The sequence below is a fragment of the Pelmatolapia mariae genome, linkage group LG3_W, assembly GCF_036321145.2.
Source record: "Pelmatolapia mariae isolate MD_Pm_ZW linkage group LG3_W, Pm_UMD_F_2, whole genome shotgun sequence".
NCBI classification, from domain to species: domain Eukaryota; kingdom Metazoa; phylum Chordata; class Actinopteri; order Cichliformes; family Cichlidae; genus Pelmatolapia; species Pelmatolapia mariae.
Window position 1 is genome coordinate 54679047 of NC_086229.1, and position 19001 is coordinate 54698047.

Below are 19001 nucleotides of genomic sequence, written 5' to 3' on the forward strand. Positions count from 1 at the left end.
ATGTTAATATTTGGGTTCTTCAACTAAAAACGACCTCAGTACTGAGGTCAGCATGTACCGATCAGACCAGATATTCAACAACTGATTATTTTCACTGCCTGGCAACATGAGAGCAAGTTTGTACATGATCATACATGGACATGTCTGTATGTGTCTGCTCACAATGGAGACACTGTAAGTAAGATAAATAAAGACACACCTATGCCAACAGCTAAAGGTTCTAGCAATTAAATCAAAGCCAAACATGCAGGAGTGCTACCAGCAAGTTGTACCATAAGTATCAAATATATGAGGGATTGTTCTGCAGATAGAGCAGCATTTTTATTCTTGGAGCTCTTTGGAGAAGAGCAAGCGTTTTCTAGTAATTTCCATTCCCCCCTCCCCCCTCAGAGGTCTGCAGTTAAAAGGCTAAAAAGTATCCTAAGTAAAGTAGTCTAAGCTCATCATACTATGTTTCAATGTAGGTGACTTTCAAATGGACTAGAGAGCTAAAGTTATTTCCATCGGTCCTCTTGTCATACAATGTGAAGCCAATTTTGTTCTGGTGCCTTTTGAAGACCAGCCCACATTTTAACAAATTCCAGAGCTAAATATTACAAAGCATGTCTTCCAGATGTTGGAGAAATTTAAATAGGAAAGAGATTGTGGCAGCCAGAATATGTGGGCATGTGTGAGTCACTGGTGAAATTCTTGTGCCAGGTCCTCCAATAGCCACTGACAAAAGTGAAAAGCTTGTTTCCCCCAACTTAAACATTTGAAAAACATTAGGCCAACTCTGATAACTGTGCTATTTATATTGTAAATAGCAAAGTTAAGTCAATTCCCTGCTGCTTTTCAATTTTCCTGACGATCCTGCAGACATCTGTTGAACCTGTAGCTGGATGTTGAGGTCATATTAGTTTTGTTTTGTTTTGCACCATCTTTGGGAAAATGATGCCTACTGGCGATTTTTTTCTGGTGTCAAGTGTGACATTTATCATGGGAGTCTGTGCTTGGAGACAGGTTTTCTTCCATCAGATCACCTGTACAATCACCTCACAATGGAAAACATTACACACTCAATCTTTGTCACCTACACTTAACTGTAGTCCGATGTGCTGCTGAGCCATTATTGGCACTTTAGTGATGACTTTATTTTCCATTCCCAGAGGTTCCCACTGGGTTGCACCAGTGCCAAAGGAGAGCCTAACTGTGGCAGAGCAGTGGCTGAGACAAAACTGCATCATTTTAGACCCAGGCAAGTGAAAATGGCCTGAAAATCCAGAATCCATTATCTGTATACAAGTGAAATGGAATGTCCTACATAAAGATAGAAAAAGTACTTTAGGACCTATAAGTAATGTGTAGTTGCTGTTTAACATAGTAGTGCACACTGAATCAGACTGCATGATTTAAGAGTAAGTCACAGCACTATTGTGGGAATAATTAAAGATTATAAAAGTTGGTGAGTCAGCTTCCTGCAGTGCCAGAATGTTTGGACGGTGGTAGCAGTTGGCACACCCCTCTGCTTCCTTCTCGCGCTCATGAATGGCAGAAGCCACATATCATATTTCCACTGCTACTCTGTCAAAAACAAGAGAGTTAGAGAGAAAGAAATGTGAACTTTAAAGGTGGGGCTCCTCAATGCAATCAGATTGATTAGAGCAAAAAGTTAGTTAGCTCTAAGTAAACAGGATCAAGAGAAAAGTCATGCTTGTACGATGAAGCCTTGACTGAACAGACAGCCTCCGTTTGTCTGCCCTCAGTTTACAACATAACTGTGTCATAGTTATAGTTGTAAAGGGAGGAGACAAAAGTAGGAGGAGCACTGGGAGAAAAACACGTTGTTTGTTTCATTTCAGAGCCATACATAACTGGGTCACGGACTTTATTTGACTCTATTTTAAACTTTATTTTAGGGCTGCACAGTTTCACTGATCACAACTATGGATATAAACATGCTGCTCCTTTTTCTACTGCTGCTGCTCTTTGGTTCTCAGGCTAACCATTTCTTTGGGACAGTGATGACTTTTACCCCCAAAGACAAGACACATAATGGCTCTCTCACGGTAGGTGTACCTATAACATTAATGCCAGGACTCTTTTACTTATTACTTAAGGGGGATTGAAGTAAAGGAAAACACTTCTCTGCTGTGCACAACTGCCAGTGTGTGAACCCACAGTGCAATCCTTACTGCAGTCTCTAAGCCAAGGATTTGATATGTTGTTGGCATTGCTGTTGTTAATTATTATTCACTGACATTTTCAAAGGCTCCTAAAAGCACTGACTTTATTTGAACTGTGCGTGGACTCTTTATGATATCACAACAGGTGTTATTGTTACAATATTACAGGTGGTCTTTCACTACAAGCTGAGCTTTCGCTCATGCACCGATCAAGACACGTGGAGCTGTGTCAGCGGTGACTGTGGTACAGACAGTGTGGAGCTGAGCATTGTGGATGAGGAGGACAAAGAGTGGTGTCAGAGGGAAGGAGTCATGACTCGGGAGGTTTCCAGCAATGCTGTGTTTCAGCTACGGTCAGTAACGCGTCAGATAAAAAAGAAATGTTTAATCCTCTGAGGTCTAAATTATCATAGATGATAACTCCAAACCAGCCCCTAATCCTAACTTGAGGCAATCAGATTATATAACAGAGCTACTTTCATCTCCTCCCGCATTTGCAATGGGCTGCCACACTATTACAGGTAGCACTGCATATTTGATTTTGATTTAATGCCAGATGTCCTGCCAGACACAACACAAAAGGGATTTCTATGTTCTCTCTAGTCTTGCCAATCAGCGTAAGAATTCTAGTTAACAAACATTAAAAACCAAAAACAACAATTAACCAGAGATGGGCAGTAACGCGTTACTTGTAACTGTAATCTGATTACTTTTTTCAAGTAACGAGTAATGTAAGGGATTACTATTGCAAAAACGGTAATTAGATTACCGTTACTTTCACGTAGGAACGCTGCGTTACTAAAACCGTGATTTTTTGCGAGAATGTCTCATGACAGTGACGTAAGCGAGTGCGACGTTCGTGACAACAGCTGTTTGCAGATCATAACATATCGAGTGCGGGAGAGAGTGTAGCATGCAGCGTTTAAAGCGTGGAAGTACTGACCTTACTTTGAGTTTGATTCCATAAAAAGTGACAAAAACATTAGTGTCCGTTGTGCGTGGGAAGAAAACTTCTTTTTACAGCAAAAAAACCCCTAAACTTCCAAGCAAGCAGCGAGTGCGCTACCACGTAATGTGAAATTCACAGAGAAACTCGCGGATTCTTCAACTGACCGCTGCGGCACACCTGCACCAGGGTAAACCTCCGCCTACCCCAGTCCTGCTTCACAGGTGAAAATAGAGCAACAGGACCTCTAGTCTTTGATTTTATTTATTTTCTGCTGTGTTTTACTTGCATCTATTTGAAAGAGTGAGTGTAAACACAAAAAAATATTTTATTTTATGTGCTGGAATGTGCAGAAAATAGGTTTAAATGTTAAACAAATTTCTTCCAGTCAGAGAATGTTGCATATAATTAAGTTTTTGCTTGATGCATAAAGTTAAAAGATTTAAAGTTTAAAGTTTTAAAAAGAGACGTTTCCATTGGATTACATTTTGTATGACGGATTATGCAGAAAAAGTAGAATTGGGCTGAAAGATCTATCGCTTTATCACCTATTCAGGTTGTAAATCGTGTTTTTAAAAAGTAACTAAGTAACTAAGTAATTAATTACTTTTGAAAATAAGTAATCAGTAAAGTAACGGGATTACTTTTGGGGGGAAGTAATCAGTAATTAGTAACTGATTACTTTTTTCAAGTAACTTGACCAACACTGCAATTAACAATGCATCAAATGTCATGTACCTCCTTGCACATTTGTCCAAAACACACACATGCATCACACCTTAATATATATGAACCCTTTTTCATTCACAGTGTAGTCTTACCTGACTTGTCTTACCTAAAACATCATCAAAACCTGATTATACTTCATTGCCTGCTATTTCGCAAAGATCTATTTACATACATCAATTTGTATTTACAAGATTTTCAGTAAACTTGACCTCTGACCTATGCTCCACCAGGAGTCTACAGGAAAATTGATTGATTTTGACCTCTGACCTTGATCTTGAGTTGATAACTGCAATCATTTGAGACGCCTAGATGACCTTGTTATAGAATTATCACACAGACAAGGTTTTCAGAAAACTTGTACTTTAACCTTGACGTTGAGATCAAAGCCATTAAAATTTAAATATATCCCAGATTATTATTAGGTGCACCTTTGCAACATTGAGTGTCCATCAGGTTCCCACCCGGCAGGTTGATAACAATACCTCATCATTTCTTGTATGAATGTATACTAATTAGTATATGTTGCACAAGTTCTTAGCATAAGTTGCGTATAGAAAATAACCAAATTACCTTCTTTGAAACCCCAAAGATTAGATGGCGGTGACTGGATTCAAACCAAAAACAAGGTGAAGAAATGGAGAGCTCTGACTAACGTGGACCTGAGGACTCGTCTCGACACATATCAGCCAAACAAATCACCTCAGACCACCATCCTGCCAGCCCTGCGGTAAGTCTCTTTATTGTTTTTATTGTCATAAACTTACTGTAATGAAGGCAGGAAAGGACTCAAATGCAGACTCATAGGCAGGACGTTAACCCCAAAACACAGTTTTATTTGCTGAGTGGAATAAATAATACAAAACTAAACAGGGAAATTTCAGGAATACTGAACTAACGAAGAAACACACAGAGAAGCACACAGCCACGACAGATGAGGGAGAATGCGACACTGGACAGAGGGAAACAGAGGGCTTAAATACACAGTAAAATCATGAGGCAACAGAAAACACATGGGGAACAGAGTTGAGATGAATTATACACAACGAGACTGGGAAAACAAAACTCAACACACTGAATAAGGAATGCAAGACTTTCAGAATAAAACAGGAAACAAAGAAACACCAGACTGACACATGAGCTTGACAGACGAGTGGAGGAGAGGGGGCGAGAGGATACATGATGGGCTGGGGATGTCATGTTCGCGTACCGGCAGGCAAGGAGAGAAGGACCCAAAATGCAGGTTTCAGTGAGGCGAAGTGGAACTCAAAGTAGCAGCTTTATTAGCAGGTTGCCGGTAAACAGTGGGCTAACTAAACTGGGAAAAATACAAACTAACAGGCAGATACATGAAAACGATGTGCCGGGAGTCCGCTGTTGAGTTTTGGACAAAATGCATTCTGGGATATATAGCTGTCCCAAGTCCACACCGATGCATGCTCGATAAAACGGGCGGATCGAGAACACATCCGGGACTTTTTCGCATTCTCGGCTTGATGCGTACTTCGAATTGGAACAGTACTTGGTCTCCGACTGATGACGTGTCACGAGTACACGAGAACGCAAGTACGCACAAGTACGCATATTGAGAAACGCCCACAGACACTAAATACAAGAGGTGAACGGAGCGAAGAGGAAACAGCTGGGAGACATGGCTGACGCTGATTACACTGACAAGAAAGGGAGAGCACAAAGCTGAACGCCCTGACATAGGACACAGACCTACAAAATAAAACAGGAAGCACACGACAGACAGAGACACAGACGCAGACTCATAAGCAGGCATAATGACATCATGGACAGACAGAGGGACAGGCAGAGAAGACTAAGCACAGGCAACCTAAACTAAACATGAGGGCAAGATAACGAAACCTAAACCAGAAATAATCATCATCATCATCAGCAGATAGCTAAAGAAACAGAATGTAATTATAATCAAAACAGTATCACCAGAGAAGAACTAATGCAAAACTAAACCAAAACATAAGAAACACAAAATGCTGGGTCGAACCGACCCAGGACCGTGACAGGGGAAACATGGATAAACATGGACATGAAGAAAGACCTAGAGGACAAAGACACAACAGAGAGCCTAATAATCAACGACTTAAACAGGGAACATGAGAAACTCATAACAAGCTAAGACTACTAATGAACAAGAACATAAACCATAATACAAAATTTCACCAAAACAAAGAAACTCAAAATGCTGGATCACCATGACCATGATTATAGTATTTGCAACTTTCATGGGACATGATCATCTCTTATGTGTTTGCACTGTGGTAAGCCAAAAAAAGAAATAAAAAAAAAAAATCATGCATGCATCTCTTGTCTAGAGGTGGGATACTCTCTGGAAAGGTTGTCATTCCATCACCGAGTGAACACAGATTGACAGACAAATGTTCGCATTCACATTCACACAAATGGCTGGTTAATAAATGACATTTAACCTAACCTGCATGTCTTTGGACTGTGGGAGGAAGATAACCTGCACAGGCACATGGAGTATACGTAAACTCTGCTCAGAAAGTATGGAAATAAAATATGACTTGCATATTTCTTTTCTTCACATAAAACCAAGTCAGTAGCAGACAATGGGACACCAGCAAAACATTAAGGCTACTTAATTTTAAAGGCTTTTTTCACCTTTCAACCAATGCCTCATACATTTTGGCAGCTTTGCTGTTACAGGATTTTCCATCTTCCAATATTATTAAAATATGTGGAGATATCAGAGCTCTATCCCGATCTATAACCCTTAAAGGGTATCCAGTCACAGTCGGTGAATGTTAACAGGGTTAAATGACTGATTCTGGATAGTCCTTAAATGTATTTTATTTTTATTTTGTTTGGATTGCTGTTGTTAAAAACCAAAGATACACTGCTGATTTTGGGGTGAGTTTTGTATTTACTGTACTGCATGTGATTTCTATGTGCCAGAGTCCCTTCAAACTGTCAAAGAGTCTTCACCCTGTCAGCCTTTGACCCTGATGGAGACAAGGTTAAATGCAGATTTGGAGACATAGACGCAGATGAATGTAATCCTTGTACACCACCCTCTGTTCTGACCATCTCACAAGTGAGTTTCAATCGCTGTCACATACACTTACAGAATGATACTGCAGAAAAACTAGTCACAGAAACAGAGAAATGTTGTAAATTATTAATTTTTAGCTCTTCTAGCTGAAGGACCGCTAATGGTAAGCACTGATAAAATGTCTTTCTTCCATCCATCCGTTCGTCTGTCCACAATTCACAAAAATCTCTACTCCTCAAACTCAAACACAATGCCCATTTTTAACGAGTCTTCGCCAAACTTGTGCAGGTTTGCACATTGTCATTTAATCCTGTCAGCAGGCGAGATGAAGGTTCATATGCAGTACAGCTGGAAATGGAGGACTTCCCAAAAAAGACTGTCATCATCAGTGATTATGGTGTGCAGACAAACATCACTCCCAGCGAGGCTCTCAGCAAAATACCAATCAGATTTGCTCTGATGGGTAGGGTTTTTTTTTCTTTTTCAAAGCTTTACCAATTGAGGATCCTGTTTATTCAAAGTAAAATCAGCACAGGGATGTTACACTCCATAGTGCTGCAAAAAAAGAGGAACTCGCTTAAATTTACTTTCTTTTACGGCTGCTCCCTTTATGGGTCACCACAGCAGATCATCTTCCTGCATCTCACCCTATACCAGCATCCTCCTCTGTCACACCAACCCTCTGCATGTCCTCCTTCACCACATCCATCAATCTTCTCTGTGGTCTTCCTCTTTTTCTCCTGCCTGACAGCTCTATCTTCGACATCTATTGCCCAATATGTCCTCTATCCCTCCTCTCCACATGTGCAAATCAACTCTGACTTTCTGTCAGTTTTGGGTTCAGTCCAGTGCAATATAATGCCAGTTTTGACCAGAAACATAATGTTGCTGTTTCAAATATGTCCACTGGAACCTTACATATCAAACCAGTGCCTTAATTTAGCAACCAAAATTTGATAAACGTCATATCAAGGTTAAAATGCTTGCTACACTACTTTACTAGCTATCTATTGTAATGACCAAAAAATCTTTTTCCAGTGGACCCTCCTGCACCATCATGCTCAGAGGGAGTCTACCTGCCCAGGTTTCTACCTCCAACCCCAGCCAATGGGGCTCGCATGTATACTAATGACACAGTGAACATTACCATTGTGGCAGAGGCAACCAATGCCACGTGAGTAAATACAGAACATATATGAGTACCATGTTTACCTTACAAAGAAATGCAATTTTTCCACCATTACATGTGTGTTTTTTTAAAAGTTTAGTTGTCAGATCCTTCTACTTAATACACAGGTGAAGCGCCCAAGACGTTAAATACCAAGAATCAATTAAACAAGCAACAAGTGCTCTCAGAGAGTGTAACTCCCCAAAACTGAAGGGCTGTACTAAACCTTTAACGCTTTATGATGTTTTTATTGCAATATGATGATGTCACCCGGTTATTGAGTCATTGCAACATCCAATTGAAAAAAATGAAAAGATATGGTTTCTTGACATTTGACCTTTGACCTTGAGTGCTGACAATGAAGGTCAAGGTCAAATGCTTAGCCTACCTTGGTTCTCATGTCCCTAGAATACTGTTGAGAAGTTTGAAGAAAATAAATTAACATTACATAACAAAATTGTGGGTAATATAAAGCTTGTTTGTTTGTTTGTTTTTATATATTTTCACATTTAGTGTGACCTTGACCCAGTTTTGACCAAAATCAAATCAGCTGTTTTTGGTATCTACCATCACACAAAATTGGAAAATTATATCTTCAAAACTGTGGATGCTAGAATTCTAACAAACAGACAAACAAACTGAAACAATTAAATACTCCCTTCCTTTGAGGGCAGAATAACGGCAGGATAAATATAGTACTTGTAGTTGTTGTTTTTGGATTATTGATGTTTAGGGTTTATCTTTGTCTTTTTATTTCTATATCTGATACATTGCAGCATCAATCTCTCCTTTGTGTGTGTGTTTTTAAGGGTTTTAAAGCTTTTGTTCAGTGGACCGCACAGTGTTGTAAAACATACTGAATCACATGGAGAATTTATCCTGACTTGGACGCCATCTGAGAATCAAGATGGAGAAGATCATCCCGTCTGCTTCTTAGTCCAGGCAGAGAAAAAGTCAGTGTGGGATTTGGATCCGTTAATAATAATAAGTGAAAAGCACATCATGCAGTAAATACACGAGGACTGGAATATTTTAAATTGATGTTTTTGTACTATTTCAGTTGCTCATCAGTATGCTTTGGATTTATTTTCTCAGTACAGCCAAATATCAGTCTGAGCTACGATGTGTGATTGTGAGCTATCGCACAGGTGAGCACACTCACATTATGTTTTTCCCTTCATTGCTTTTTAGGATCAATTATTTTTACATGTTTATTATCATGTTTTCAGAACCAGTCATCACAACATCCATGCCAACAACCGTTCTGCCTTCAACTACTCCAGCGAGCACGACTACTGGTGCGTCAAACACAGAAGAGCATTAATATTGTGTCAAAGGCCTGCATCATTGATGTCTGGTTATTGTAACCCGTTATTACCATTAGTGGCGTTCAGTTATCAAATGCATTTTTTGTGTAATTCTACTAGGAGTGATCAGAACAAAGATGTTTGTTGTGCCCAACAAGACAGAGCCATTCAGCCATCACTAGTTGTAGCTGCAAAATAATGCATGTTTTTCTTCTTGGTGGTGGTGCAGGACTGGAAGGAATCTGAATGTGGCCATTTTCCCACCATGTCGATATGTTTGTCTTTAACAGTAACCGAAACAGAAACACTGAGCATAGCAACTGTGGTGGCAGATGAGTCCAAAGCATCAGGTAACTATGAATACTTTTAATGGGTTGAAAATGCGCAGCGAGGATATAAAATGAATGAATAAAATGAACTTGATTCCTTCAGCTATTCTCCTTCTGCCTTGCATATATGCAGGTGATGACAGCAGTCGTGCTGGCAAAATTGCTGGTGCTGTGTGTGGGGCTGTAGGTGTTGCAACGATCATTGGCATTGTGGTCTGGGTGGTGAGAGGAAGTCCACACGCGTTCTGTGAGTCAAAAGTTCTCCTGTTTCTTAACTTTAACTTTTATTTTGGCTTAAAAAACAACAGTGTAAAGTCAGTGGTTAAACAGAATTTTTTCTTTATTTTACAGACAAAGTAGTCTAATGGAAGAAGAAAGAGATTAAGGAAAAACAAAACTGGCTATAAAATCTAGAGAACTTGGGAAAAGGATATCACAAACGTTGTTGCAACACATTTTTTTCTCAGTAAATAAGTCACATTTCTACAGATGTATATACTATATAATATAGATGCATATCTTTTACTGATGAAGAATCGCACCATCATGTCAATCTCCAGTGTACTGATATTGGTCTTTGGCTCTATCTGGTGGTGGAATGACGGCATGACATACATGTACAGAGTTGTAAATAAAAGCTACAGAGAGCAGCTTTTAGATGTGCGTATTTCATCCTTTAACATCTTACAGACTTAAATGTAAACACACAAATGAGGCAGGTTTAATATCTACAGAGAAAATGGATGGAAGTAAGGCACTGAGGTTTGAAGTCTGAAAAGAAAAAAAGAAAAGTTCTTATATGGCACCTTTCTGTTACAACTGAGCACTAAAAGCACTTTAGTTCTGTGGTTTATTGTTTATTGTTTACGTTTTGTGATCTGGATGGTGAAGGAAAGTCAGGGCTGTTAGGGCCAACAAACACATTAAGCTCTTTTAACCCCGTGAGGTGGAAATCAGTGCTGGTGATAAAAATAAACCTAACATGACCATAATCTCATCATTTAGAAAAACACAAAACAGCCATTATCTTTTTTTAAAAATGTAAATAGTTTTTGAATGCATGTCACTTTAGATTTTTTTGAGTGTATACAACCTATAGGGGTTTGCTCATCTGCCTTCACATGCATACAAAGTACAGTGACATCCCATTCTTTAGTCATAGGGTTTAATATGATGTCTGCCCACCCTTTGCAGCTACAACAGCTTCAACTCTTCTGGGAAGGCTTTCCACAAAGTTTAGTAATGTAAGAGTTTTTGATCATTATTCCAGAAGTGGATTTGTGAGATCAAAAACTGATATTGGCCTGGTTCACTTAATTCTAATTCATCCCAAAGGTGTTTTCTAAGAGGCTGATGTCAGGACTCATCCATGTATTTATGGACCTTGGTTTGTGCTCTGGTGCACAGTCATGTTGGAACAGGAAGGGGCCATACCCAAACTGTTCTGAAAAGGTTGGAAACTTAAAATGGAAACAGCTCTAGAATCCATTAGCAGTGTGCTTTTTGCCACTGCATCCAGTTACGTTCCAACACGTATCTATCTCTATCTCTAGATAGATAGATAGATTTGGCTTATCGGTGGTAACCCAAACCCCATTGTGCCAGTGTGTGTGTGTGTTTGTGTGTGTATTTTATTCATTTCTATGTTTAACATTAAATGAATGTCTGTACTATTAAATCATTTGGATCGCTTGTATTAAGAGAAAACCAGCAGATGGTGCTAATTCTATTGGTTACCTCTGGCCAAGCTGTATTTCACATTCTTTGCTGGAGCAAGTTTGACATTTGATTTGTTCTGAGAATGACTGTGATTTAGTGATTCTTTTATAAGAATATGAGAATGTAGATTAAAAGTGTATCACACAACAGAAACCTAAGAGTGTTTCATATTAGCGTTTTCGCAAATCTGGCCAAATTTTTCCACAGGAAGTGGTTTCAGTCAGACAGACCTGGTTTGGTTTACATTTGTATTTGGCACAATGCAGCTGTGATTGTGTTGACCAAGACATATTGTTATATAAGATAACAAAAAAGAAAAGAACTAAATTACCTCTATTGTTCTGTCTTTACTTCATTCATCGTCAATTCCCGCTCCTTTTTTCCCTTCTTATGTACAAAATGTTGGAGAATATTTAAATAATTTGCAATGTGAACATTCACTATGATTTACACAGCAGTACACTCCATGATAGTGACATCAGTACTTATTCAGGGTCAGAAACCTCTAGTTCAGTGTTTGAGATAGGTCCTATTGTGTTCCCACCACAGAACACAACAGAGAGCAACTTTACTCAGAAACCAAACCACAGGATTTTCCAGCCACAGAGCAGAATACTAAATATAGGTCAAACAAGTGTACCTGTCAAAACAAGCACTTATACTCATTTCCATTTTTTTTGTTTTTTGTTCTATTTTTTTTAATCGTTTTTGCCATTTTAAACTGCACATGCTTTCAATATAACTGCTGAGCTGTTTGTGTTGTGGGTTTTTAAACTGGCACAGTGTCCTGTGTCTTCTCAGAAATTACATTCCCCTAGATTGAATACACTCAATTTAACCACAGCTGACACATATTGGCTGAAAGAGCTGATGGAGCAATAATCATTGCATTGCCCTGTTTGTAACTTAAAGAAATATTATTAATTTTGAGTAAAGTTTTAAGTCCATGCTGTACAGAGATGAAAGTGTGGACAAAAACAACAAGAGACAGCCGTACAAAAGCTGATGAAAATAAAACCACAAACACTTCGCCTAGCACATGCTCAAGGCCCCTACACTTCCTTTTCACACACAGCGATTATGCATTTCACATCCTCTGTAATCTAACAGTTTGCCCAACAAACGTTTTTGCTCTTATAAAAACAGAGAAAAATTGTCACAAAAGGTCAAGTGTCACACGTCAAGAATAGCAGATAGCAGCCATGTCTGGGACTTTTACTATGGGCTCCATGTCAACAGAAATGTCACAGCATGCTTTACACCTTCACTGCTTATTACTGATTTATGACGGAGTGGAAACTTGACTAAAGCCACCTGTGGCCAATAAAAGAACTGGCCACTTTTGCTTTTATGTTTCTCTTCATATTTCTGCTCTCCTACTGTCCCCTCCCACACCACAACAGGAAGGAACTGAACAAAGTGAACAGCCTTTGTTGAGCAACAAAACACAGAACCCGGGAAAGCTTACTTACATGGGCTTTATTCACATTATTCAGTCCTAAGATTTCTGTGATTTTAAGAAAAGTCACTCGGCAGGGTTGATAATGTGATCGGAGAAACTGGTCGTGAAAACATTGATAGTGAGTCTACAAAAAACAAAAGAACCACTCCGGACGAACCAACAACACAATAATGAAACAGAGGCATCACTTCATCTCCAGACATGAAGTATTTATTTTTAAAATATATTTATTCTTGCTATGAAATTAAGAATTCAACTAAAATAATTTTTAAAAAATCTGTTAAATTTGTACAAAAAGATCATAATAGGTGAAAAACTATTGACAAGAGCCTAACATATCAAATATTAACTCAAAACCTTACCACTGTTTTAAAATAAAACAGACAAAAAAAATTAAATTAAAAAAAATCTCAATACAGGAATAAAAACTAAGACATATCTTTGACACCACCATGTGGTGTCCTTTAAATACACACACACACACACACACACACACACACACACACACACACTTGCTCTTTCTGTTTTTAATCTCCTAACATTCAACAGGTCTCTGGTGACCCATCTAGGGTTATTAACTCATTGGTTTGTTTTAGCTAGATGCTAAAAAAGTAAATTAAGTATGCATTGTTTTGCACTCCAGTTATTCAATTTTGGTTTTTTTAACAAATAAAAATTCCATTCAAATGAGTGGATGTTAACTGAATTCAAACCTTTATCTCTTAGCCTAACTCATCAATAGTCCCCAATGACCCGGTGTCATACATCGAGCAGCAGGTCAACCATCGCCTCAGCATCCTCAACCTGTTGTGGTGTTTGCATCACATGCCATGGGTCTTTTGTCCACATTGCTATGATGACCTCACACACATTAAGTGGTCCTGGATTTTAATGGAAAATGACCTGAGATACTGTTGAAAGGGCTATAAGTGGTAAGATATGAAGAAAGATTGAGCAGCAGGCACTCAGTGGCATCAGGAAAGGAAAAACCCTTTGAGATGAAAACCAAGGTTTATACTCGAATGTTAGTGAACATGAAGTCATATTAAAACATTAGCCCGATATTCAGATGGTAACCACTGTTTTCCTGATAAACAAAGTAAACAACATGGTGATGGGCTTGTACACACAAAATAACAATGCAAAACATGAAATACTGTGGTAGAATACAGCAAGACAATAAAATTAGTTATTAGAAGACTCTGTTGTCAGTTTCTAGAAGAGTTACCAACAGACCACTTACGTAGGCGTCAGCTCTTTTTTTTTTGAATGACACTACAGTCCCTGTTGGCCCTGGACAGATAAATGCTGGCAAATGTCAACTGAAAGCTGGTGAAAAATTAATACCCACGTTCAGGACACCCCGTGGTACATGTTCATCAGCTTGTTTGGTTAAACAACTATTTCCATGATGACATGATCCGTGTGTGTTCTCTTCGCAGCAATCTGAGCTGCTGTGAAGAAAAAACAAACAGAACAGCAACATGAATTCTTGTAGCTTTTGTCTTAACAGTCATCAGCAAACAGCAGTTCAAGGTTTTTAATCAGATCAAGATTGCCTCATTTTTCTAGAAGTAACTTGTCTGTCAAAGGTCACCAGCAATACCACATTGTAACTTTGGAATTTACCTGCAAACCTCAATAACCTCAGCCGCTGTGATCACAACACAGTTCACCAGAAAAACATGGCTGCTTTATAATAACGTGGCACCTAAAGAACAGACTGTTTTCTACCAATAACATCTATAGGATTGGTCATGAGCACAGTATTAAAAAATGGACATGACCACTGTGAGATCAAGCAATGATTTATAAAGTCTCATTATGAAAGCTCAAATTCACACTTTTGTAGCATCATTTGAAACCAAATTATTAGTTCTTATAAGTATTATGTTGTGAAGGCCTTCCACCTTCAGTTAATACTGTAAAGTGATAAAGCCAGACAGGAAATAAAAATTTCCAGTCTTTAAAAGTCCAGTCTTAAAAAGGTCACCCTCTGGCGACCATTAAAACATATGTGTAATGTGAAAACGAACATACGTCATATTTGACATGTGAAAACGAACATATCTACTTTCCTTTATCTCTATTTCCAATCTCACACACACCAACACCCACACACACACACGTATATGATATATCGTAGAGTGAACTACAAATACAGCATTAGGTGAGTAGATTTTAAGGAGTATTATCCATTGCCATCGTATCAACAAAAGGAGGATGACATTACACAGTTAGGCATGGATGATTTGATTATTTGATGTAAGCGCTAAAACCAAAAGTCTCCCTTTTATGAATTCTAAAATTCTGCATTAACATAAACGGACTGGTTCTTATATAGTGCCTTTCTAGTCTAATTGAGCACTCAAAGTGCTTTATACAACTAATTCATTCACCCAATCACTTTTTCTGATCTGTTAGCCTATCTAACATTCATACACAGTCACACTCCGATGGATGCATCGGAGAGCAACATGGGGTTAGCATCTTGCCCAAGGATATTTGGCATGCAAACTTGGGGGAAGCCATGAATTGAACCACCAACCTTCCAATCAGTAGACGACCAGCTCTACTGCTACAGCCACTTTTATGAAGACTTTTATGAATTGAATTTAAATTAGTGGCCAAATTATCCGTACAGTACAGTGAAAAAAAAAGGATTTGTATTTCAATTTCAATGTTTGTCTTTCTTTTATTGATATTTGTCACACTTAAATGTTTCAGATCATCAAAAAATGTTGATATGGCAAAATGAAAAAAACCTACCCATGTTAAAAAGTAATTGCTGTATAAAGCTAATAATTACTTGGCACAAAGGGTGGAATCAAACAGTTGGCAGTGAGCCTGTGACATTGCTTTGGAGAAATTTTGTGTATATACGATATAAGCTATATGAGCTTGATCTGATGGCTGGGCATTCTGGTAGAGAGGAGAATTCATGGTTCCATCAATTATGGTAAGATGTCCAGGTCTTGAAGCAGCAAAGTTGTCCCAGACTATCACACTACTACCACATTGTTTGACTGTTGACATGATGAGCTTCTTATGCTGAGAAAAGGTGAGATGAGAAAACCTTCCAAAAAGTTTTGTCTTGTCAGTCCAGACATTATTTTGCCAAAGGTTTTGGGGATCATCGAGATGTTTTTGACAAATGCGAGATCAACCTTTCTTTTTGGTCAACACTGATTTACTTAGAACTTTCCCATGAATGCCGTTTGTATCCATTCTCTTATTGTTGAATCATGAATTCTGACTTTTACTGAACCAAGTGAAGACTGCAGTTCTTTTGATGGTGTTTTGTGACCTCGCTTGAGGTGTAATTTTGGTAGTCACTGCTGGGAATGTTAAACAATGTTCCAAGTTCAAAGCATTATAAACAGCGTTGTAACCATTTCCAGGGTGGTGGATGCAATTACTGTGATTTTTAAGAGTTCCTGTAGATTGTGGCATGATCTGTTTCTTTTTGTAATTTTTAGCCTGATTCACTTTGTCACAAAGGTTCTGTTTAAAAGAATTCTTAAAATGAACAGGTTTGGATACACTGGACTATTATTTTCTTAATGGTTTGAAGCATGTCACTGTGCCAAATATGCAAAAAATGAAGACAAAAAAATAATCAACTATAAATGACATATCTATTTTGTGTAACATTCTATTTTCAGGCAACAGTTTTGATTAACAGAAATTGTCACTGACAACAAACAAAAGCCTCCAGAAAATAGTTTACTAGCTGATAGCACATGTTGTTGTTCTTGTTATAACCCAATCTGATAAGAAATACCCCTTACACACTTGCAGGGTTTACTTTACCTCTCTTCCTGTCTCGGTATATAAGCCCCAGTAGAACAGTGGACACCAGGTAAGGCGTTCCCACCAACAGGTGAAAAAATAGTCTTAAGACAGAAAAAGAGCAGGGAGCGGCCGGTTCAGCTGCAGATGTAGATGAAGGAAAATCCTGAGATGAAGCTGTAAAGAGATGAACATGGAAATTATACATTTAAATGCTTTATTAGAAGTTTTCTTTAATTGTGTCTTTTTCAGGGGTAGAATGTTTTTCTCTCTTCATCATTTGCAGATGTACAAAACACATAGACAAATATGCAAATTTTTGAGATTTTAGATATAATTCCTCTAACAGCCATTTTTTTAATTTCCTTTTTCTTAAATGCTTTATTTTTAAATTGCTCAACATTGTGTATGTGATGGGATTTTTGTTGCTCACCATCAACTGCCAGCCAGCTGCCTAGTGATTCTTCACCTCCTGAAATGCTGCATTTATAGAGTCCTTCATCAGATTTAGAAACCCTTTTAATGGTGATTTCTCCTGTGGAGTTCCTTTTGATGCAGTGGCCATCTTTATAGAAATCAAAAAACTGGTTGGAGGACTTTGTCTCAGGTGTACAATGCAGTGTTACAGTGGCACCCTCGGACACGGGGAGGGCAGGACTCTCCAGAATCACAGGCCGATCTTTTGAAAATGCAGAAAATCAAGATTTGTCATTTTTATAGGCTTTCTTTGTTTCGTTTCTAAATGATCTGCCTTAATCAGTGTGACTTTAAGTTTAAATATTGCACAGCAGAACTTAACGTAGTGTTATTCATACCAGTAATGGTAATGTTGACCACATTGCTCTGCTCCCCACTGACAGACTCACACCAGTACACGCCGCTGTCTGGTGGGTAAGTTTGTCCGATGATGCAAGTCGAACCCGAGGAGGCATAGCCCCAGCCAGAGGAGCAGGGTCTGGTCCCCCCTGCGAGTGTTTTCCTCTTCACTTTCCAACCAGTGCTGTTCAACTGTTCGCCACAGCTCAAAGAGATGTTGTCATACCTGAAGAACTGAGACCTGTCAGGGTTGACCTGAAGACAGGCTGTAGGGAAGGAAGGGAGAGAGAAAGAGACAAGAAAAAAAAAAAAACCAACAACAACCAAAAAACAGAATGAAAATAATATATTAAGGACCGAATAAAAGCAGTGTTTAAGAAATTAAAGTGTAAGCAGGGATAATGACGGATTATAAGAAAAAAATTGTCCAAATTGTCCAAAATATCCTTAAATGTTGAATTTTGTACTCACTCAGCATCAGGCAGAATGGTGTTAGCTGCATCCTGTGTCAACACCAACTAACAGAAAAACAGACAGTGATCTCTCACTTCCTGAAGATTTTGGTAGGCGTGCTTGTTTTGTTTGATGGTAGCTGCTGCGAGAAACACATCGAAATGTGTTTGCTCATCAAAAGTTATCATGGCATGCTATTGATTTTATTAATGTAACTGACCTGCTTACTAAATGCATCGATTTTATTTCGGGGAAAGCACACCAAACTATAAAACAACCCAAGAAGTTGCCTATGCAAGTTTTTTTGATGCATGTAAATATCCATTACTTGTTTTTGATCTCTGATACACCAATTTATCTTTTATACAAGCAGCGAGCAGCCACCTTAACCCTTAAATGGTTAAGGTGGGTCAAAAATGATTTGGTGGGGTTGTTTTCTTTTAATATCTTCAAAATGAAAAGTTATTATTTTTTATTGCAGTTATACCCCCCCAAAACATGTTATTGATACATGCCATTTAAGTTTTTTGATTACCTTTTATACATTTTACAAAACTGCCCTTTTTGTATTACTACCAGAAACTAATAAGTGGCTCAAAAATGACCCTCAGATAGGTATCATAAGTTTCCTAGAAACAAAGGTCGTAAAGTTGTAAAGTAAAGTCAACAGTACGTGTGTAGCGATTATAGCTCGAAACAGGTAGTTTGTCACAATTGAATACAGCGAACAAATAAGGTAGGAAAGCAGCAATGTTTGACTAACTTACTTAAGAATGTAGAGTCCAGTCACTCGTGGATCTAAGAGTTAATATCAACTGCTGATTTGTGGACTGATTTATGAGCTACTAGTGATGGGATTTCTGGCTCTTTTTAGAGAACCGGCTCTTTCGGCTCGGCTCACTAAAAAGAGCCGGCTCTTTCGGCTCCCAAACGGCTCTTCAGGTTGTTTTGTTGCTTTAATTAATTTATTATTAACAACTATACAAAATTATTCAACAAAGGAATTACTAATTTAAAAAAAAATGTGGTTTTATTTATATATGTTTATATATAAATATATATGGTAGCTGATGGGTAA

General features: G+C 38.4%; 2 protein-coding genes across 3 annotated transcripts; one reads left to right on the forward strand and one right to left on the reverse strand.

Moving 5' to 3' along the window:
• Positions 1–1859: 1859 nt before the first annotated feature.
• On the forward strand, positions 1860–10338 carry LOC134624671 (uncharacterized). 2 transcript variants are annotated; one of them, XM_063469697.1, is made up of 12 exons: positions 1860–2048; positions 2334–2518; positions 4430–4567; positions 6781–6919; positions 7166–7340; positions 7916–8051; positions 8855–8998; positions 9141–9193; positions 9275–9343; positions 9643–9702; positions 9815–9928; positions 10033–10338. In XM_063469697.1, exons 1-12 carry the CDS (start codon positions 1926–1928, stop codon positions 10044–10046), a joined length of 1350 nt encoding a protein of 449 aa, XP_063325767.1. In that variant the 5' UTR covers positions 1860–1925; the 3' UTR covers positions 10047–10338. The 2 variants fall into 2 exon arrangements, with proteins under 2 accessions (XP_063325767.1, XP_063325768.1); XM_063469698.1 differs by lacking the exons at positions 9815–9928; positions 10033–10338 and having other exon boundaries at positions 9582–9693.
• Positions 10339–14070: 3732 nt separating this feature from the next.
• Positions 14071–17972, reverse strand: LOC134624672 (Fc receptor-like protein 5). The gene is made up of 5 exons (XM_063469699.1): positions 17942–17972; positions 17470–17736; positions 17088–17333; positions 16676–16831; positions 14071–14316 (listed from the first exon to the last, which is right to left on the reverse strand). The coding sequence occupies exons 1-5, from the start codon at positions 17970–17972 to the stop codon at positions 14255–14257; spliced, it is 762 nt and encodes a 253-aa protein (XP_063325769.1). The 3' UTR covers positions 14071–14254.
• Positions 17973–19001: the final 1029 nt, after the last annotated feature.